Source organism: Cibotium barometz, chromosome 7 (genome assembly GCF_041138505.1).
Source record: "Cibotium barometz isolate CiBa-2024 chromosome 7, ASM4113850v1, whole genome shotgun sequence".
NCBI classification, from domain to species: domain Eukaryota; kingdom Viridiplantae; phylum Streptophyta; class Polypodiopsida; order Cyatheales; family Cibotiaceae; genus Cibotium; species Cibotium barometz.
The window spans coordinates 16,477,512-16,495,252 of record NC_141052.1 but is presented as its reverse complement, the minus strand read 5'-3'; the positions used below and the strand labels follow the sequence as shown (position 1 = coordinate 16,495,252).

General features: G+C 39.7%; 1 protein-coding gene across 1 annotated transcript; it reads right to left on the bottom strand.

Annotated features, from left to right (window-relative positions):
• Positions 1-12,846: 12,846 nt before the first annotated feature.
• On the bottom strand, positions 12,847-16,747 carry LOC147636747 (uncharacterized). Its single transcript, XM_086800252.1, has 2 exons — positions 16,483-16,747; positions 12,847-16,131 (listed from the first exon to the last, which is right to left on the bottom strand). Exon 2 carries the CDS (start codon positions 16,061-16,063, stop codon positions 13,298-13,300), a length of 2,766 nt encoding a protein of 921 aa, XP_086656378.1. The 5' UTR covers positions 16,064-16,131; positions 16,483-16,747; the 3' UTR covers positions 12,847-13,297.
• Positions 16,748-17,741: the final 994 nt, after the last annotated feature.

The following is a 17,741-nucleotide window of genomic DNA, read 5'->3' as shown; positions in this document are numbered from 1 at the left end:
AACAAGGGGTGAGATGGAACTAAAAGCACAAATATGTGCCAAGGCTCTTTGGACTATGAGAGGAAGCCCAGACTAATCCCTAAAGGGAAGTAAGTTCAGAGCTTTGTGAAAAGCTTCAAACTTCTCTCGTGAGAGAGTCTTCCTGAATAAATCTACCATGTTTTCCTATGTTGGCATATAAGCTAAGATGATTTCCCTTGTAGATAATCTCTCCCTGACATAATGATAATGCACCTCAATGTGCTTTGTGCGAGAATGAAAACTAGATTCCTCCTCGCAACTACCATAGCGCTCTGACTGTCAGTAAGATGGTAGTGGCTAAGGACTCGTTAATAACCAAATCAGTAATAAGGCATCTCAGCCAAACACACTCAACTATAGCTACAAATGTTGCCCTGTACTCAACTATAGCTGCAAATGCTGCCCTGCAAATTTATGGAAGTGGCCACAATGGGTTGCTTCTTGTTGAGCCGTGATAGACATGAATCACCAAGGTGAAAGAAAAAACCACTTGTGGACACTCGTGTGTCATAACATCCAGCCCAATTTGAGTCTGTAAATGGATGTAGCTATGATTTACCCCCTTGGGATAAAACAACCCAAAGTAATTGGTGCCCTTTAGGTAACAGAACACCCATTTGATAGACTCCAAATGCTTTGTGCCTGGGCTATGTATAAATCTGCTAAAAACTGAGACCCCATACTGAATGCCAAGCCTCGTGTTACATAAAAGCGAAGGTATCCAATAGCTTCTTGAAATAGGCCAGCATCAAAAGGGTGACTTGCATCTTAAGGACTAAGTCGCAAACCAAGTTCCATAGGTGTAGCAATAGGTTAGCGATCTTCAAGATTGAATCTCTTCAATAATGTCTCTATGTATTTTGTTTGCATAGCAAAACAATGCCATCATTATGCTACCAAAACTCAATGCCCAAATAATGGTGCAATGGGCCAAGATCTGACATTTTAAAAGACCTCTATAAATCAACTATAAAAGCTAAAATACGATCATCATTAGGGCTTGTGAGCAGCATTCCATCAATGTATAGCATGATGACCAAAAATTCATCTTTAGTCCTCTTAATGTAGAGGTACTGTCAGTAGGACTGCTGTGCAAAAACCTTGTACGGCCAAGTATGCATGTATCTTATCATACCATGCTCTCGGAGCGTACTTAAGACCATACAAAGATTTTTTCAAACTACATACTTTTGATTCATGAACTTTCTGAACAAAACCACGAGGCTGAGATACATAGACCTCCTCATGCAAATCTCCATTCAAAAAAGGGATTTTGATGTTCAATTGACATACGTTCCAACCTTTATGTATTGGAATGATACTCCGTATGGTAGTCATAGGACATGTGGGTGCAAGATCTCACCATATAGTCAATGCCTTTTTCTTGAACATAAGCCTTTGCAACAAGCCTTGGTTTGTATCTCTCAAAAGTTCTGTTAGCTTTATGTTTAAGCTTGTAAACCTATTTCGTGCCAATGGCCTCCTTGCCACAAGGCAAATTAGACAACTTCCAAGTATCATTTTTTAGTAAAACATCATATTCAGATTGTATATAACTCATCCACTGTTATGATTCCTTTACTTCATCAAAGGAGACAGGTTCCTCTTCATTACATAAACAGGCAATAAGAGCATGACCTACGTTAACATGAGATGCGTGATGAAAACTTGCATGTATTATGGAAAAGGAGTGGCCAATTTGTTGTCATGTAGTGTTCGGACCAACCTATTGATGAGGCAGATGTGGATGATGCAGTTGATGAGGAAAGAAGGGAAATTAAGGAGTTAAAAAGTATGCCAAAATGGCTGATCTAGGGCTAAAAAACATGCTGACGTTTAACCTATGTAGGCTGATTTTCAGCATTCCTTTGAGTACCCAAATGCTCTACATCAATGTATCCTGCATTAAAGTATGGAAGGAGAGTGTCGAATACATCCTACATATATACAATTTGATGTTTTTTACACAAAAGTAAGGGTTAAATTGTATCTCCCATAAATGTGTGTGTGTGTGAGTGCGTGTGAGTGCGCGCGCGTGCGCGCATGCACACATTCTTGTAACCCTGTTTTCCAACACCTAATATGGTCTTGATGAGAGTTTATTTTAAGGTTCTTAGGTTCTTTGAGAAGAAGTTCATTCATATCTAATTATTTTTTCTCAATCTAAGAGTCTTATAACTTGTTTGTGTGTAAAGTGTCAACGGATCTAAAATATTACTCATGTCTCTTTCTTAACCCTTTGTAAGGTTTTATCCTCCAAAGCCTTGATAGAATACTTAAATAACACACAACACACACTTTGCAAGGAAAATAACCAATATTTTTACAATTGTACTTATGAGAAAGAAAAGATAGACTACTTCCTTCTAAACAACAACTTTAATTTCACATATCCTAGATTAGTCTCTCATGTAATTGCATCTTTATTAAAAATACATTTTTGAGTTAAGAGAAATCATCACATCTAATAAGCCAGACATGGGTGTAAAAGAAAATTCCAAGGTCACTACCATACTATGTTACCTTAACTAACATAGCAATAATTATTTCTTAAATGCAATCATCTAAATTAGATTAGCAATTAAATCAGATCCTATAAAAAAGATTAAGAGGCATGAATTTACTAACTCCACTATTAATCTCCTTGTCATAGCATGCTAGAAAATCTACTCCTAATCATGTGACCTAATCATATATAAAAAGAACAAGTATTTAGAATAATCAACATATGTCATGCTTTTCTTGAAGAATGGATTAGTAATTTAAAGCGCTAACAAATTTCATGTAAAAATCAAGAGATCTTAATCTAATTATCATCAAGTAATCACTTACCGCTAGGCTTAAACTAGTCCATAAGATCAAAAAAATTAATTTAAAAAATAACAATTTTAATCACACATAATTTATCTCCTAATTTCTAATTCCTACCTCTTTTTATCTCTTTTACATGATTCAATCAAAAAATGAGGAAAAATCATGGAGTAAACAATTCCCCATGCCCTTATAGGATTTGAGAAATCTTACTAAAATGGTTTAACTTTATAATCACTTAAAAGGAGATTAATTAGCCTATCATAGTACCATAATAAAAGCTTAATGGATTCTTGAGAATTTCTAATTCACTTTCAAGAAAAAATGAAATTTTTAATTCAACCCAAGATAGAGGAAGCATGATTAATTTTAAAGATAGAGGAAGAAAAAATACCTTGAGAAAATTAGAGAAAAGAGTGTAACTTGTCGGTTTTTGAGAATTGCTAAGGGTTGTCCACCACTTCAAGGAACCATAAAAATCCTTGCAAACCACCAATTTGATCTCCATTGAAGAGCCTTTCACCCTTATCCACCAAGTAGCTCAAGTATGGCCATAATTTTCACCAGTTTGGAGGTTCAATCTTGATCAAGGCAAAGTTAGACAGGGGGGTTTTTGGTTCTGCTGCATATTTGGGTATGATATTAAGGCACCATAATTTATTTATTAGATGGCTCTAGGGAGAGAAAAACTTTGATTATGTTGTGGGCAAGCCTTTGAGCAAGAGAATCATCAAGAAAAGCTTTCATATTGATCACACACAAAGGAGGGTAGGGAGCTGAAAAGTAGCACTAATTTCTGGCAGATTTGGGAGCTTCAATTCCCACAGCCACCATCTGGGCTCATCTTTCGGGCCACACAATGTCAGGACAGGGTGACCAAGAGTAAAGTCTATCTACTCCATGTGTGATAACAGTCCAATGTATCATGTAGCCTATTTGCCAGTGTGCCAAATCTAATCCAAGCTATATCTAAACCATCTGGCCTTATAGGCCACCTTTTTGTGTGAATATAGGGATGTCACGTGCCCAAGCTACTCAACCGTGGCTACTCCTCATAATGGGGGCCGTACAAACATCAGTTCGCCGGTTCCTAGACTACAATACGAGGGTGGAGCATTGATATCCAACAAGAAGGCTGATGTGAGTCTTCAGATTCCTTGGACTCTACTATCTATGGTGATGAGGACGAGAGAGCACATGAAACCAACGATCACAATGACACATAGATTGGATCACATGTTATGATTGGTCATGTATCTTGATGATGTACATCTATTTTTTGTCCTTCATGAGGGATCCCTCATATAGAGCACATGACACTGACAATCGTAAATGACAGATCATTTAGACCATGGCATGTGATGATTGGTCATCTATCTTGACAATGTACATTTATTTTTTGCATGTCTTCATGTATTATATTAATTTGGATCCCTTGAATATGGATTAATTTTTATCTCTATATTTTATAATTTTTAGACATGAAATATATATATGCACAAACATACACACACATGTGTTAATGGTTTTGGTCTCAATCTTTCTCTTTTCCTTCAAATCATAGATTCATTCAACATAAAAAACAAGTTTATATATTACCACTTAAAGTAAACAAACAAACTATATTGGATAGACATTAAACCATGAGAGGGTGATATTCATCACCACTAACCTCTACAAATCATACCCAAATATGCACGCGAGAGAGAGCTATCTAAGGGTACTACTACCTAAGTTTGATACTTTTGTTACATCTTTGAATGTTGGTGTTAGGCCTACTCCTCTTATATTTGAGAAGTTCATGTCATTATTCGAGATGCGGAGATAAGGATGTAGAGCCACAAATGGCAACTAGGATTTCTCTGCTACACAAAGAAGAAGATAAGGATTTTTACTCTTCAAATCATAAGATAAAGGTTAAAATATTTTTACTGTAAGAGAGCACATAGTAAAGAATGTAGGAAAAAGAAAGCAGATTCCTTCCAAAAGAAGTCGGCCTACTAAAAATGGTTCACTATTATGGCCTATAAAATGGTGTTTAACGACGCACTATGTCGCTTTGTGTTTTTATATATAAATAACTTTTTAGCGTTAAGTATGACCATAAGAGTGACATTTTTTGAGATGCCTGCTTATAATGGCGCCTGGCACCTCTAATTTTGCTTGGCTTGAACAACATTATAGGTGATGTTTGACCCCTTATTTTCTTGTAGTGCAATTTATGTTTTTAAGGCCTTCTCAATACTCATTAGACAGGGTTTAAATTATGAAAATATCAATGAGGGTTGAACGTCAATGGCTTAAAAGATAAAGAAAACCACTTGGATTAAATGAGATCCTAAAACAAAGCCAAGGAGCTCTCTTGTAATGCATGTGGATAAGTTTAAATAGCATGAAATACCCTCAACATTATTTTTTATACCATATCATCAATCATACTACTATAATACTTTTATAGCACTACATACGTGATTAATTATATATATATATATATATATATATATTTGTATTATTAAAATATATTCAACTATTGTACTATAATTCTCTTATAATATTACATATAAATATAAATTATAATACTCTTTCAATAGTACATATACAATTATGTATATTGTTATCTTTATATAATAATTCTACTATTATGTTACTATATTAGTACTTTTATCATTGCAATATTATTATAAATTATGATTGATATCAAATAATTAATAATTGTAAAGAGATATAATATCGCATATAATTTAAAGTATCAATATTGGTATTGTGCAATAGAATCAATTCATTAAATAGGACATGAGCACCTTTGCTACCTCAATTATGGCCTATATGGGTTCAATTGTGAATGATTGTCTGTAGAAGAGGACATATCTATCCATCATTGCTACCATGTCTTCTTTTGTTCTTTGAAACTACCAATCTATGTAGCACCTCTCTACTAGTATGCAACCATGCTAGGATACCTTCCAGATAATAATAACCTCCCATCCCAAAAAAATTAATAACAAAGGGCAATGCCAACAAAAGTAACTTGACCAACAACTTCATAATTATTGTACATCCACACGCAAGTATATACATACATTTACATATGTGGGTACGTGTATACATGCACACACAAGCATACATATGTACATATGTCCATCCATCCATATCTATGTAAGTGAGAAGGCTGTTTTAAAAAAAAGGGGGCAAGAGGAAGGAAAGACGTGTGCTTGTAAATTGTAGTACATGCAAATCCGAAACTTGGATTAGCTTGGTCCACATAAATAGGAGCACTTGAGGAAAAAAAAAACAGCACTTACGGAAAGAAGAAGAGGACGTTCGAATGACGAGTCCACTTTGAACTTTGAAGTGAGGAGAGATTGAAGTGATCAAAACAAAAAAAAACGTATCTTGATAATTGAATCCTTCAATCAATCATTGGCCAACTTTTTTTTTAACGTAAACAACAAAACAGACATTTCCAATCATTTAATCAATCATTGACCGTCTCGTGCAAAAAGAGGTCTACCCAAATCCCAATGATAACGAACCTCCCAAAATCACGAATTAGGTTTTTATAACTAAAAGCTGGAACTTAAGTATAGTTTTTGGGGCTTTTTTATTACTCTTGCTTTGCTGCCCGAAGAGGAGGAGGGGGGGTATGTATTTTGCATTACTGGTTTTTTTTCCTGCTCTGCTTGCTGCCCAATGGGGATTGAGAGGGAGAGAGAGAGAAAGAGACGTGTGTATTTTGCACATTCATTCCCCCCATCCCCATCATTGGGCCCTCCAATGCCTAGTGTGAGTGGCGACGTTCTTCCCAGCTGTCCATAGTCAGCACTTGTTCAATAATCCCATTGACACCTGCATAGCATAGACCTTGCTCCTATGACATAGCATAGACCTTGCTCCTATGACATGCTATCGTAGCTCTATGACCCAAAAAAAACAACTTACACAAGTCAGTGACACACCTAGGAGCAGGGCCTAAATTTGACGGGTGTTTTACCTGTCAAAGGCGATTTTGCCTGTCAAAAAAGGTTTTTTAAAAAAATCTATGTCAAAAAACATGCAATGGCTTAGAATTAACTTTTCACTCTGAAATACAGTAATTTCAAATGCCTTTCAAATGATGTCATTTTTTAAAAAGTGCTTTTCATTTATATATATATATATATATATTAATATATATATATATATATATATATATATATATTAATATGTACATATATATAATAAAATACACATTGCACAATGTGCAATCACTGCAATGTGTATTTTATATATATATATTATATATATATATTATTAATATATATATATATATATAATTTCGAAATTTGGGGCGAATCGATAATTGCAATTTGCAATTTAATGTCTCACCGACTCTCACGTCACGGTTCAGCGACTCACCGTTCGACGGACAGTGGACTCACCCATGCATGATGCACATTGCAGCTGCCAGCCAGCATGCTGCATGCAGGCTGCGAGTTTAAGTAACTAGAGTCTAACTACTAGCACAGGTGACAGGAGCACTGTATTGGGCCTTCCCGGCCTTGGCTACTAGCCGGTCGCGACTCGCAGGCTGGCCGCTGCAGCCTGCAGCTCCAGCCTCGTTGCAACCAGTCGAGGCCCGAGGGGGTCATCCGGTCCGGCCCCCGGCCTTGATCTGGATTCCGCAGTGCGCACGGTGCACCCATCCGAACGGGAGTCGAGAACGGGAGTCGGGAGCGTGGATCAATCATCGCCCAGTCTCCATGGTCATCGTATGATTCGTGAATCGTATGATCTGATTCGTATCCTCCAACATCTGCTCTCGTAAAGTTGTATACATCGAGTCTCGACCTCTCTCTCTCTCTTCCCTACTTGCTTTTTCTGTAAATTTTGATTTGTTTATCAAGATTCAGGAGTGAATCAGGATAACTCTACATTTGGTCTGTTCCAAGTTCCACCTTCTTTTCTGCATGATTTGGTTGCAACTTGCTTGGCAGCCTGGCACTCTCGTTTCCTCTTCCGGCCGGCGGCGGCCAGTGGCCACCTCTCTCAGGCTCTCTGTCCAGCTGTGTGTACAGGTAACAGTGACTCGTGAGTGTGAGGGACTCGGGAGTCGGGAGACGCCTGGGAGAGAGATTCTGCTTTTATAGCCAGCTGTGCATCTGCTAGACTGCTACGGGGCCACTCTGCAAATAATCTCCTCTCAGATATCTTTCAATGAAGATGGCATCATGGCAGTGACAGTTGGCCGCTAGCATGGCATCATGGCAGTGACAGTTGGCCGCTAGCATGTGTGGCTCCGACTATAAAAATGGCTTCACTTTGGGTGAGTTATACAGTATACTCACTTAGTCTGCATTGTTGATTCACTGGATAACATGTCACTTGTCCTAGCATCCGTTGGGAGCTCATCCTCTCAGCCTCTCAACGCTTGTCTCAGGTATCTAGCTATTGCTTGATTATACTCTTTATAATATACGATTGAAGGTTTCAACTTTCTATAATCTTTGAATCCTAGTGAATCGATTTATATGGTTTGACATGTTAATTTGTACATACACAATTTGATCTAATGACCTTTCGCTTTTCTGATGATGTTTGGGATTCTGTATTTCCTTGAATCCATTTGACAGTTTCTACACATGTAAGCTACGAGAGTTTTTTAGGCATAACCCTGATGAGTATCTTGCTTTTTTGATGGTCATGACTCGGTTACTCTGTTTTTTTAATGAGTTTTATAAGGAGTCTTTAAAGCACATATTTTTGTGACAAATCTGGTCTAGTTCTATCAGGTTGCATCGATGTGCTCTGAAATTCAGGGTTACTCATTTTGGTTTTTTATTTTTACATCTTTGGATAGTACAACTAATTGTCCTATCAGTGCATGATGCATCAGTATATGGTCCTTACATCAGTTATTATTGTTATTTTTTGAGGATCTTAAAGGCATACACATTTCGTTAATTACTCAATGATGGGCATTGGGCAATGGGCATGATTTGCTGTTTTTTGAAAGCTGTGAATCTGGTTATGGATGGGCGACTATGACTAATGATGGGTATGATTCTTCATTCTTATAGATGGTCGAATTTGTATTGATGACTTATCTTGGAATTAATGTGTTAACATATGTAACCTAGAAAAAAAATTTGATTTACTGAACGACCGCTTCAGTTTGCAGATTAGACAAATGGATTGTTTACTTATAGCCATGTTGTTGATGTAATTTTGATCTAGCAATGGATTGTTTACTTATGACAAATGTTATAATATGTAGAGGTGGTTTTGTATTGTATGATTGTGTACAATTAAATGAAATTGCTCTCTATGTGTCTTTCTCTCTTAACTTACTTTTATGATTCTTGAATCTTGATTAGTGAGTTGTGATCATAGCTAGCTACTTCCGATCTTGGTGTGGAGGACGTGGACTTGCCGGCTGCAATTTATTTCCAGGTTGGATTCTTATTTTGATTATTTTAACATTTTGTTAAGCTATCTTCAGCTATTGGGTCACGGGTGTCTCCCTTTTGTGTCTTGTTTTTGTTGTTATTTTGTTGTTCCCCTATTATAGTAGTATAACTGCCTTGTATAAATGAACATGCTTAACCGTTAAGGAGTATAACGGCCTTGTATAAATGAACGTGCTTAACCGTTAAGGTATGCAGCATGCTCTCTTCTCTTTATTCTCATGTGGCTTCCTTTTTTTATTTTATTCTTATATTTTCAGTGATGGTTGACCGTCCCAATCTAGTGCCTCATAGAGGACGTGGCAAAAAGAAAAAGTCACAGCCTTCAATAGATTCTTTTTTGTCAAGATAGACCATTGCCAATGTAGGACATGAGAGTAGTGGTGGGAGCTCGAAAACTTGTAATGAGATTTCCCAAGAGTCTTCTTCCAATAAACCCAAAAGGAAGTGGAGGACTCAATGGACTCTAATACATCCTTGGGCATATTTATGCAAGTCTACATGTAATGAGGACCGCATAAAATGCACTTGGTGTGAAGAAGATGGAAGAGTGAATACTTTCACAATGGGTGGATCCCAAAGCATTCAACTTTCAGCCTTGAATGAGCATGCAAAATCTGCATATCATAGGAGAGCTGCAAGTATTTATCATGCAAAGCTAAAGGCTATTGGTGGCAAAGGACCAATAGATGGGGGTATTGACACAATGGTGCATTCTGAACAGTTTAGAATAATCACTTGTATGAAGCTGGTACACTTTTGTGCATGCAATGATATTGCATTGGAGAAATATCCCACTCAATGTAAGTTACAAAGGGATCTTGGCACTCCTAATATGCCATCATCTGATGAGTATGGTGCATATACCAATCCCGTATCTGGAAGAGAGTTCTTGATGGCTTTAAGAGATTGTACTAGACAAGACTTGTATGCTGAAATTTGTGAAAGTCCATTTTTTTCAATCCTCATTGATGAAAGTACAGATAGAACCATGGAGAAGCATTTGATTATCTACATTTTGTACTTGCCTGGGAATGGCAAAGGAGAGCCCAATTGTAAATTTGTGAGATTGCTACCAGTTGATAATGGATCTGGGGAGGCAATCTACAATGCTGTCCATGCCATGCTCTTAGAGAGTAATCTGGATTTGAAGAAACTAGTTGCATTTGTAAAAACGGATGGTGCCTCAGCAATGACAGGTCATAAGACAGGTGTAGTGGCACGGTTTCAAGCATCGGCTTCACGAATTATGGGCGTGCATTGTATTGCCCACCGTGAGCCACTTGCAAAGGATGGTTTTGCATCGAATCCTCATGTGTTTGCTTTTGTTGATAAGGTTGCAAACAAGGTATATGCGTGGCTAGGGAAATCAACAAATCGACATGTCGAACTTCGAAACTTGATGCATGAGTATCATATTGCAGACTTGAAAGTTTTACAAATCCATGCAATTCGATGGCTATCTAGAGGCCAAGTAATGGAAAGATTGGTTCCCTTAATGCCTGCTATTTTGAAGCAATGGAGAATGCATGAGAAAAAATGGTACAATTATGCCACAATCTTTCAAGTCCAGTTTATGATGGCTGATGTTTTGGTTGAATTGAATAAATTAAATGTAGAATTTCAGAGGGAGAACATGGATGTTACTATGATTGGAGTCTACTTGGATTTGACATTTGAGAAGCTCACTAAAAGGTATATATCTTATGAGGGCCAATTTGGTGCTGGTTCAAAACAACTTACAAAGTTTTTGAACATGTCAAAAGATGGGAATATGCTATATGTTGATTCTAATGGGTTTACTCATAAGCATGTGCTACACTTTGTGCCAGTTCCAAAATTAGCTCCAAAAAAGAAACGAGACAGAGCAGTAAGTGATTCAGAAGAGGAGGATGCAACTCTTGATCTCAATGTACTGCCTCATGATGCTGGAAGTGCAAGTGGTTCCCTCGCTGAATGTATTTGCATTGGAAGGACATTTGTACAAGATGTTTTGAATGCTCTAAATAATAGGTTTCTTGATCTTGGGGTTTTCAACTCGGTCAAGCTATTTAATCCCTCTGCCTATCCTTCAGATGTAATTGAAAGGGATAAAAGGACTGAAGAATGGTTAGAGAGGCTTATTGGCAAGCTTAAGGTTGATGATTCAATAATTGACATTAGGAAATGTTTGGATGAACGGGAGGATTTTGTTGGCATGCTGTACAGGGTTGCTAGGAGTAGAGGTATGCATGATGCTTGGGCAATCTGCAACAACACAAAGACTTGGTGGGACACATTTCCAGGACTGATGCATTTATGGCAAGCAAGCATAGTAATTCCAGCGAGTACAGCATCATGTGAGCGAGGTTTCTCTCGACAAAATGACATAAAGAGTAGCTTGAGAAGTAGCATGTGTCTGGAGACGCTTGATGCATTGATGTTGTTATCACTTAATGCAAGTGATGCATCACAAGTTTATTGGAAAGATGTTTTTGATATTTGGTTACAATGAAAAAAGAGGAGGGCGGTGCCATTAGAGTGATTTGTTCACTCAATAGTCAAAGGCCTAATTTTGGCAAGTTGGACATGCAAGGCATCTTGACTGGACATCATGTAGATTGATTGTTTAATTACATACAGTTTTTTAGATTTTTAAAAAAGCTTTTCATTTTGATAAATTGCTTGCCATTTGAATAACATGATTTTGAAAATTCATGTCATGTGAAAAGCAGTTTGAAAAAGTGTATGTCACTTGAAATTTTAAGTAACCCGTCAAATTTAGACCCTGCCTAGGAGGTCGCCTAAGTTGCAAAGAAGCAAGTGATGCGTACAAGAGCATCACACCATAACAATTAGCACCAAACACTCCAACAAAAGGCAAGTGATATATCCAGTCATGAATTTGGTGCAGATTGCTCCAAAATATCGACCAGGAAAATCCTGCCTGACTGGGCAAGCAGGACAATACTGAAGTCTACTGCTGTCAAAAAGCACACCGTCCACATCAAAGAGGGGTGTGAGGGTAACATGCTTCTTGACACCTCATGAAAGAGGGGTGTATCATGCTTGTTACTCAGCCAAATAAGCTCCTAGCTATTATTTATATAAGCCGACAGCCAACCCAGACCTCTTACTGCTTAACGCCTTTAACACACATGTGAACCCTCCAGGTCCCACGCCCTGCTAAGACCCAACCCTAACCTGAGTAAAGTACACGCCCCTCACCTTGGGTTAACCTAACCCTAGGCTGATCAGGACGTAAAATAACCTTTCACCTCCTATTGTTCGTGAGAAAGGCAGTGGTTTTTGACACAAAGCAGAACATTGCCCTTCTCCAGAGCTTATACATTAGCGAGTCGATTAAAGCTCCAACCCCCCCCCCCCCCCCCCCCCCCCCCAAAAAAACACTCCAAAAGCTTTCGCCTTGGAGACAAGGGTCAGACACATATCAATACCAGGCAACATCACATACCATAGAACACTATAGATGCTACAAAACGCTAAGTTGAGAGGATCATCTTTACAAGATATCCCTATTGTTAGCAGAGACTTCAAAACCACTAGCACATGAGACACATCTGTTATTGAAATTTAACCCACAGAATCAGACAGCATTTATCTTTAAGGTGTCAAATGCACTACCTTCCACAGCACCTATTAAGTATTCCTACATACAAACCGATAACCACCAATAATGCGGTTTAGATGCATAGATACATATATACATATAAATGTGATTTTCCAGAATAATAATAAGTGCTTTGAAAGACCTTAGCAAACAAAGAAGGCTACCCTTCTCACATAGGTTGCAATGGACAACACTTATTGCCCAAGAGGATTCTAAGGAAAGGAAAAACCTCTGGGAAAGAATTACTTAAGTCTGTACACTAGCATTCTCACCATGCCTTCTGTACAAATCCGGCCACAATAAGCTGAGTTAGACAAATCAGCACACTGTGAAACAACTGGACAGAAATGATTGCAAGTTATCGCGCGGTTTTAACCGGCGCTCCTGCAAAAAACAGTGTGTAACAGCCACATTATCGGACAGCTGGTTGGATAGGGTACTGTAAAAGTGTCTGGCTGGGTGACAACACATTCAGACTGTTGTCAAACCCATAAGTACTACTGAAGCAGGCATGCTGGAAATCTTGTCTGAAATGTTCTTCGTTTGCATGGCCAGGAGGTGTCACAACTCTGCTATGACAGCTACTCTCAAGCTCCTGTGAATCTGGAGTCTGTCGTGCATCTAGCATTGTGCTTAACCCAAAACTCTCCTTCCTCTCAGTTATCTGATCTCTGCCAATCTGATCTGTAGTTTCCACCCAACCTGCATCTAACGGAGTCCTTACCCCAAACATCCTTTCAGATATCTGATTTGTGCAATTCTGACCAGGAACAAAAATTTCCCTCCTCTCAGTAATCAGATCTGTGCCAATCAGAGTAGTGATTTCCTTCTGACCTGCATCCAATGGTGCCCACACCCCAATCACCTTTTCAGAAATCTGATTCGTACCATTCTGATAAGGACCTAAAGTTTCCTTCCTCTCAGTAATCTGATCTGTGCCAATCTGGTCCATGGTTTCCTTCTGCCCTGCATCTGATGGTGTCTTTACTTCGAGCATCTTTTCAGAAAACTGATTGGTAGCACTCTGACCAGGACCTGAAATTTCCTTCCTCTCAGTAATCTGATATACGCGAATCTGATCCATTATTTCCTTACGACCTGTTTCTAATGGTGTCCTCTCCCCAAGCAACTTGTCAGAAATCTGATTTATCTGATTTGCACCATTTTGACCAGAACCTACCCCTGCAATCTCTCCCTTGTCTTCAGCCCCACCTACATCAGCTTGCAAAGCATCGAGTGTTTCTGTAACACTTCCTACAAGGTCTAAATCTGGACCAGAACCTGCTCCCGAGGCTTCTCCCTGGTCTTCAGTCCCACCTTCATCTGGCTGCAAGGTGTCAAGCATTTCTCTAACAGTTCCTACAGGGTCTGAATCTGGGCGTACCAGCTGCAGCTGCAGTCTGCCATTCTCTCGTGTAGCTCGAAAGAATTCTCGAGGCCGGGCTTGCACTTCTTGTAGCACAAACCTTCCACCCCTCTTCACTGAGCGCCAGAAAGTTCTAGGCATGTGACCTGGAAGACCAGGATGGGTTTCATTTGCAAGAATACTTATGGGTGGGGGGAAACCTTTCACCTGACTTGAAATTAAATCCTCATCTGACCAAATGTCATCTTCTTTGAATGCCTTTGAATTGTTCTCAGAACAAATCCCTCCATCAACCTCTTTATCATCCCCCTTAACTAACTTGTCTTGTCTGGTTTCATCTTTGTCATACCCATCATTCTCCTGCTTTGCATCAATAGCTTGTCCATTATAGCCTTCATCATCTCCATCATAACCCTCCCCATCACCACCATCGGCCACTATACTTCCCTCTCTTTGATTTTCATTCTCATCAAGAATCAGATAACCCTCTTCCAAGTCTTCCTCATCAGCTTGCTCCATCGAATTTATCTCAGCCAGAGCAAGAAACTGCTGCTTTAACTTGTGTCCTAACATTGTTCTGTTAACTGTGTGTCCACCCTGTCCATTAAACTCATCTAGTTGGCAAGTCCAGTCATTCCATCGTGGTGTCCTTGAGGGTGGTGGTAGTCTAAATGAACCAGGTACCCCTTCCCTACTAACTCCACCAACTGCAGCATTCTTATCCCTGCAAGCGCCAGTGGAGTTCATAGGATATTGTTCTTCGCGGCTAGAACTATCAAAAAAAGAACTCATCACAGAGAGTTGATTGACATCCTCTGCGCTTACACATGCATGGTGCATTGCTAGCGCAGGCTCACTGTAAGATTCAAGAGGCTGTGTGGAGAAACCTTCCAAGCTAACAACAGCATACTGGGATACCTCCCCAGGAGATTTACCACCAAAAGTTTGAAATTTTTGAATGGCATCCCCCAAGCTTCCCCCTAAAGTTTGGAGGCAGGATTCATTGGCATCCCCCAACCTTACACCAAAAGATCGAGAGCTGGATTCATTGGTATCCTCCAAGCTTACACCAAAAGTTAGGAGGCTGGACTCATTGGCATCCCCCAAGACCACACCTGTGTCTTGGAAATCTTTTTCATTGGCATCCCCCAACCTTACACCAAAAGTTTGAAAGCTGGATTCATTGGTATCCCCGAAGCTTACACCAAAAGTTTGAAGGCTGGACTCATTGGCATCCCCCAAGACCACACCTGTGTCTTGGAAAGCTTTTTCACAAAGTGTATTAGAAGAAACAAGCTCGTCTGGTGCTGCAAAAGAAGCAGTGTCATCCCAAGCCACTGGTTTGCACGGCACCATGTTTGCAGATGGACTAAGCTTTGGTTCTGAAGGTAAATGAGACTTTGTTTTGCACTCATCTGGCTCTGCAGGTAAAAAAAACATTCTTTTGCAAACATCTTTCCCTGAAACACAGGGGTTTGAGCTTGCAACCGAGACAGCCAGGCTGCTCAACGAGGATGGAAGGACTGACTCATATCTTTTGGATGCCACAGCCGGTTTTAAATGACTCACAGGCTCTTCCAAAGCATTCCTCCATTCTGGCCTGTAATCAGAAAACCCTAGCCGGCATTCGGGAAACCCTATCTTGCAATCAGGTAGCAAGCGAGCAGCATGTCTGTATTCATGTTGATGGCTGCTTCTGGCCCTGCCTGCATCGCTCTCCAATCTCCTGGAGACAAGAGAAGCCATTCCTCCACCATAACGCCTGATTATCCCTTTCGGACTCCATCTTTCTTTCGAATGTAAGTCCGACATGTATCGGAAAGCAGGATATAGCCAGTATCTGACACTTGCGCCGCAGTAAGAACAGGAAAAGCATTGAACTGCATGCAGGTATGAGGATTAGGGCAAAAAAAGGAATGGAAACAAACCGTTTCAAGCAAAGTTGCGTGCGGAAAATCAAACAAAAAAGAGCAAAAGGTAGAGCTAAGGCGAGGCAATAGACGTACGGCACAGGAGAGAACAACGGCACGGCAGAAACTCTGTCGGAAGAAAAAAAAGCGACGGGAAAAAAGCAGAAGGCACAGGAAAGAAAAGAAGATGATCACACAACCGAAAGCAGAAACCGGAAATAGAGATGCCTCAGAATAAGCAAGGCGGATTGACAGAAAAGCGGAGAAACACAGAGAAGAAACGGCAGGAAAGTAGGTGAGAAGGTGAGGAGAAGGCCGTACCTGAGTGTGGGAGAGCTACGGCGAACTGCTGGTGCCGGAGGAAGCCGAAGAAGAAGAAGAAGACGGCAAAGAAGCTTTGTTCGCCATCGCCAATATTGTCTGCAGAAAAACAGAAGAAAATAATGCGAAGAGGGTGAGGGCAAGACAGAGGAGGAGGTGAAGAAGAAGAAGATGATGGTGGTGGTGGTGGAAGCAGTAATAAAAACAGGAGAAGAAGGTGAGGAAGGTGAAGGGGGAGCGCCCCCCCGAGAAACTGGTTGGCAGCTCACCGTTCCTTTTTTTGTTTCTTTTTTATTCGATTTTTCCTTGGCCTAAATCCCTCCAATTTCCCCGGAATATCTCTATCGCTTTTTTGCTAAGATTTAAATTTTAATCTTATTTTTTTCTATATTTGTATAAAGCCCCTAAATATGGAATCTCGGAGAGCATTCTTTCAATCATATTCTCTCTCTCTCCCCCCACCCCTAGGCTTCATGTCCTTCCACACTTGCCCTCGTCGTGGGGTCGTCGTCGCCTCCTCTCCGGCCTTCACACCATCTTCAGCGAGACGCTTCATTGTCATCACCTCCTTATGGCATTCTCACACCACAAGGCATGCCTGGCTAGGTTTCACCCTAATTCCCTACCATATGGTTGATCTGGCATCCTGACTGACCAAGCAACAACAAGTGCAGAACGTCATCTCTCATGAGGCCGTGAACAATCATCTTGTAATTGATACGAACATGGCGACCTCAACAACAAACAACCCTACCATCTTTGCCAGTATGTTGTTTCATACAAAGCTCATTAGACAACTCATGACAATGGTATGAACTAAAGCTTGCCTCAAGGGTGGTTAAGTGTGAAAACAACTCTCATGGAACCAACTTTTAAAGAAAGAGACATAGTGCGAATGATAGATGGGGGTACATATCAAAAACGATCCTTGTGTTAGTTTACAATGATTAGTTGGGTTTGATGGGGAATCAATATATCCTTAGTGCAAATGATAGATGAGGGTACATATCAAAAATGATCCTTGTGTTAGTTTTAAATGATTGGTTAGGTTTGATGGGGAATCAATATACCCTTACCAAAATACTAGCATGAGATTTCAATCACGTATCACACATGTAAGGGTTCACAATCACCACTTGTAGAAGCAACAAGGTAGCAACCAAAGCTCTCAATTTGCAAAGTCTGTCAGGTGTCCTCTCTCTCTCTCTCTCTCTCTCTCTCTCTCTCTCTCTCTCTCCTCAGAAGATGACAATATAATC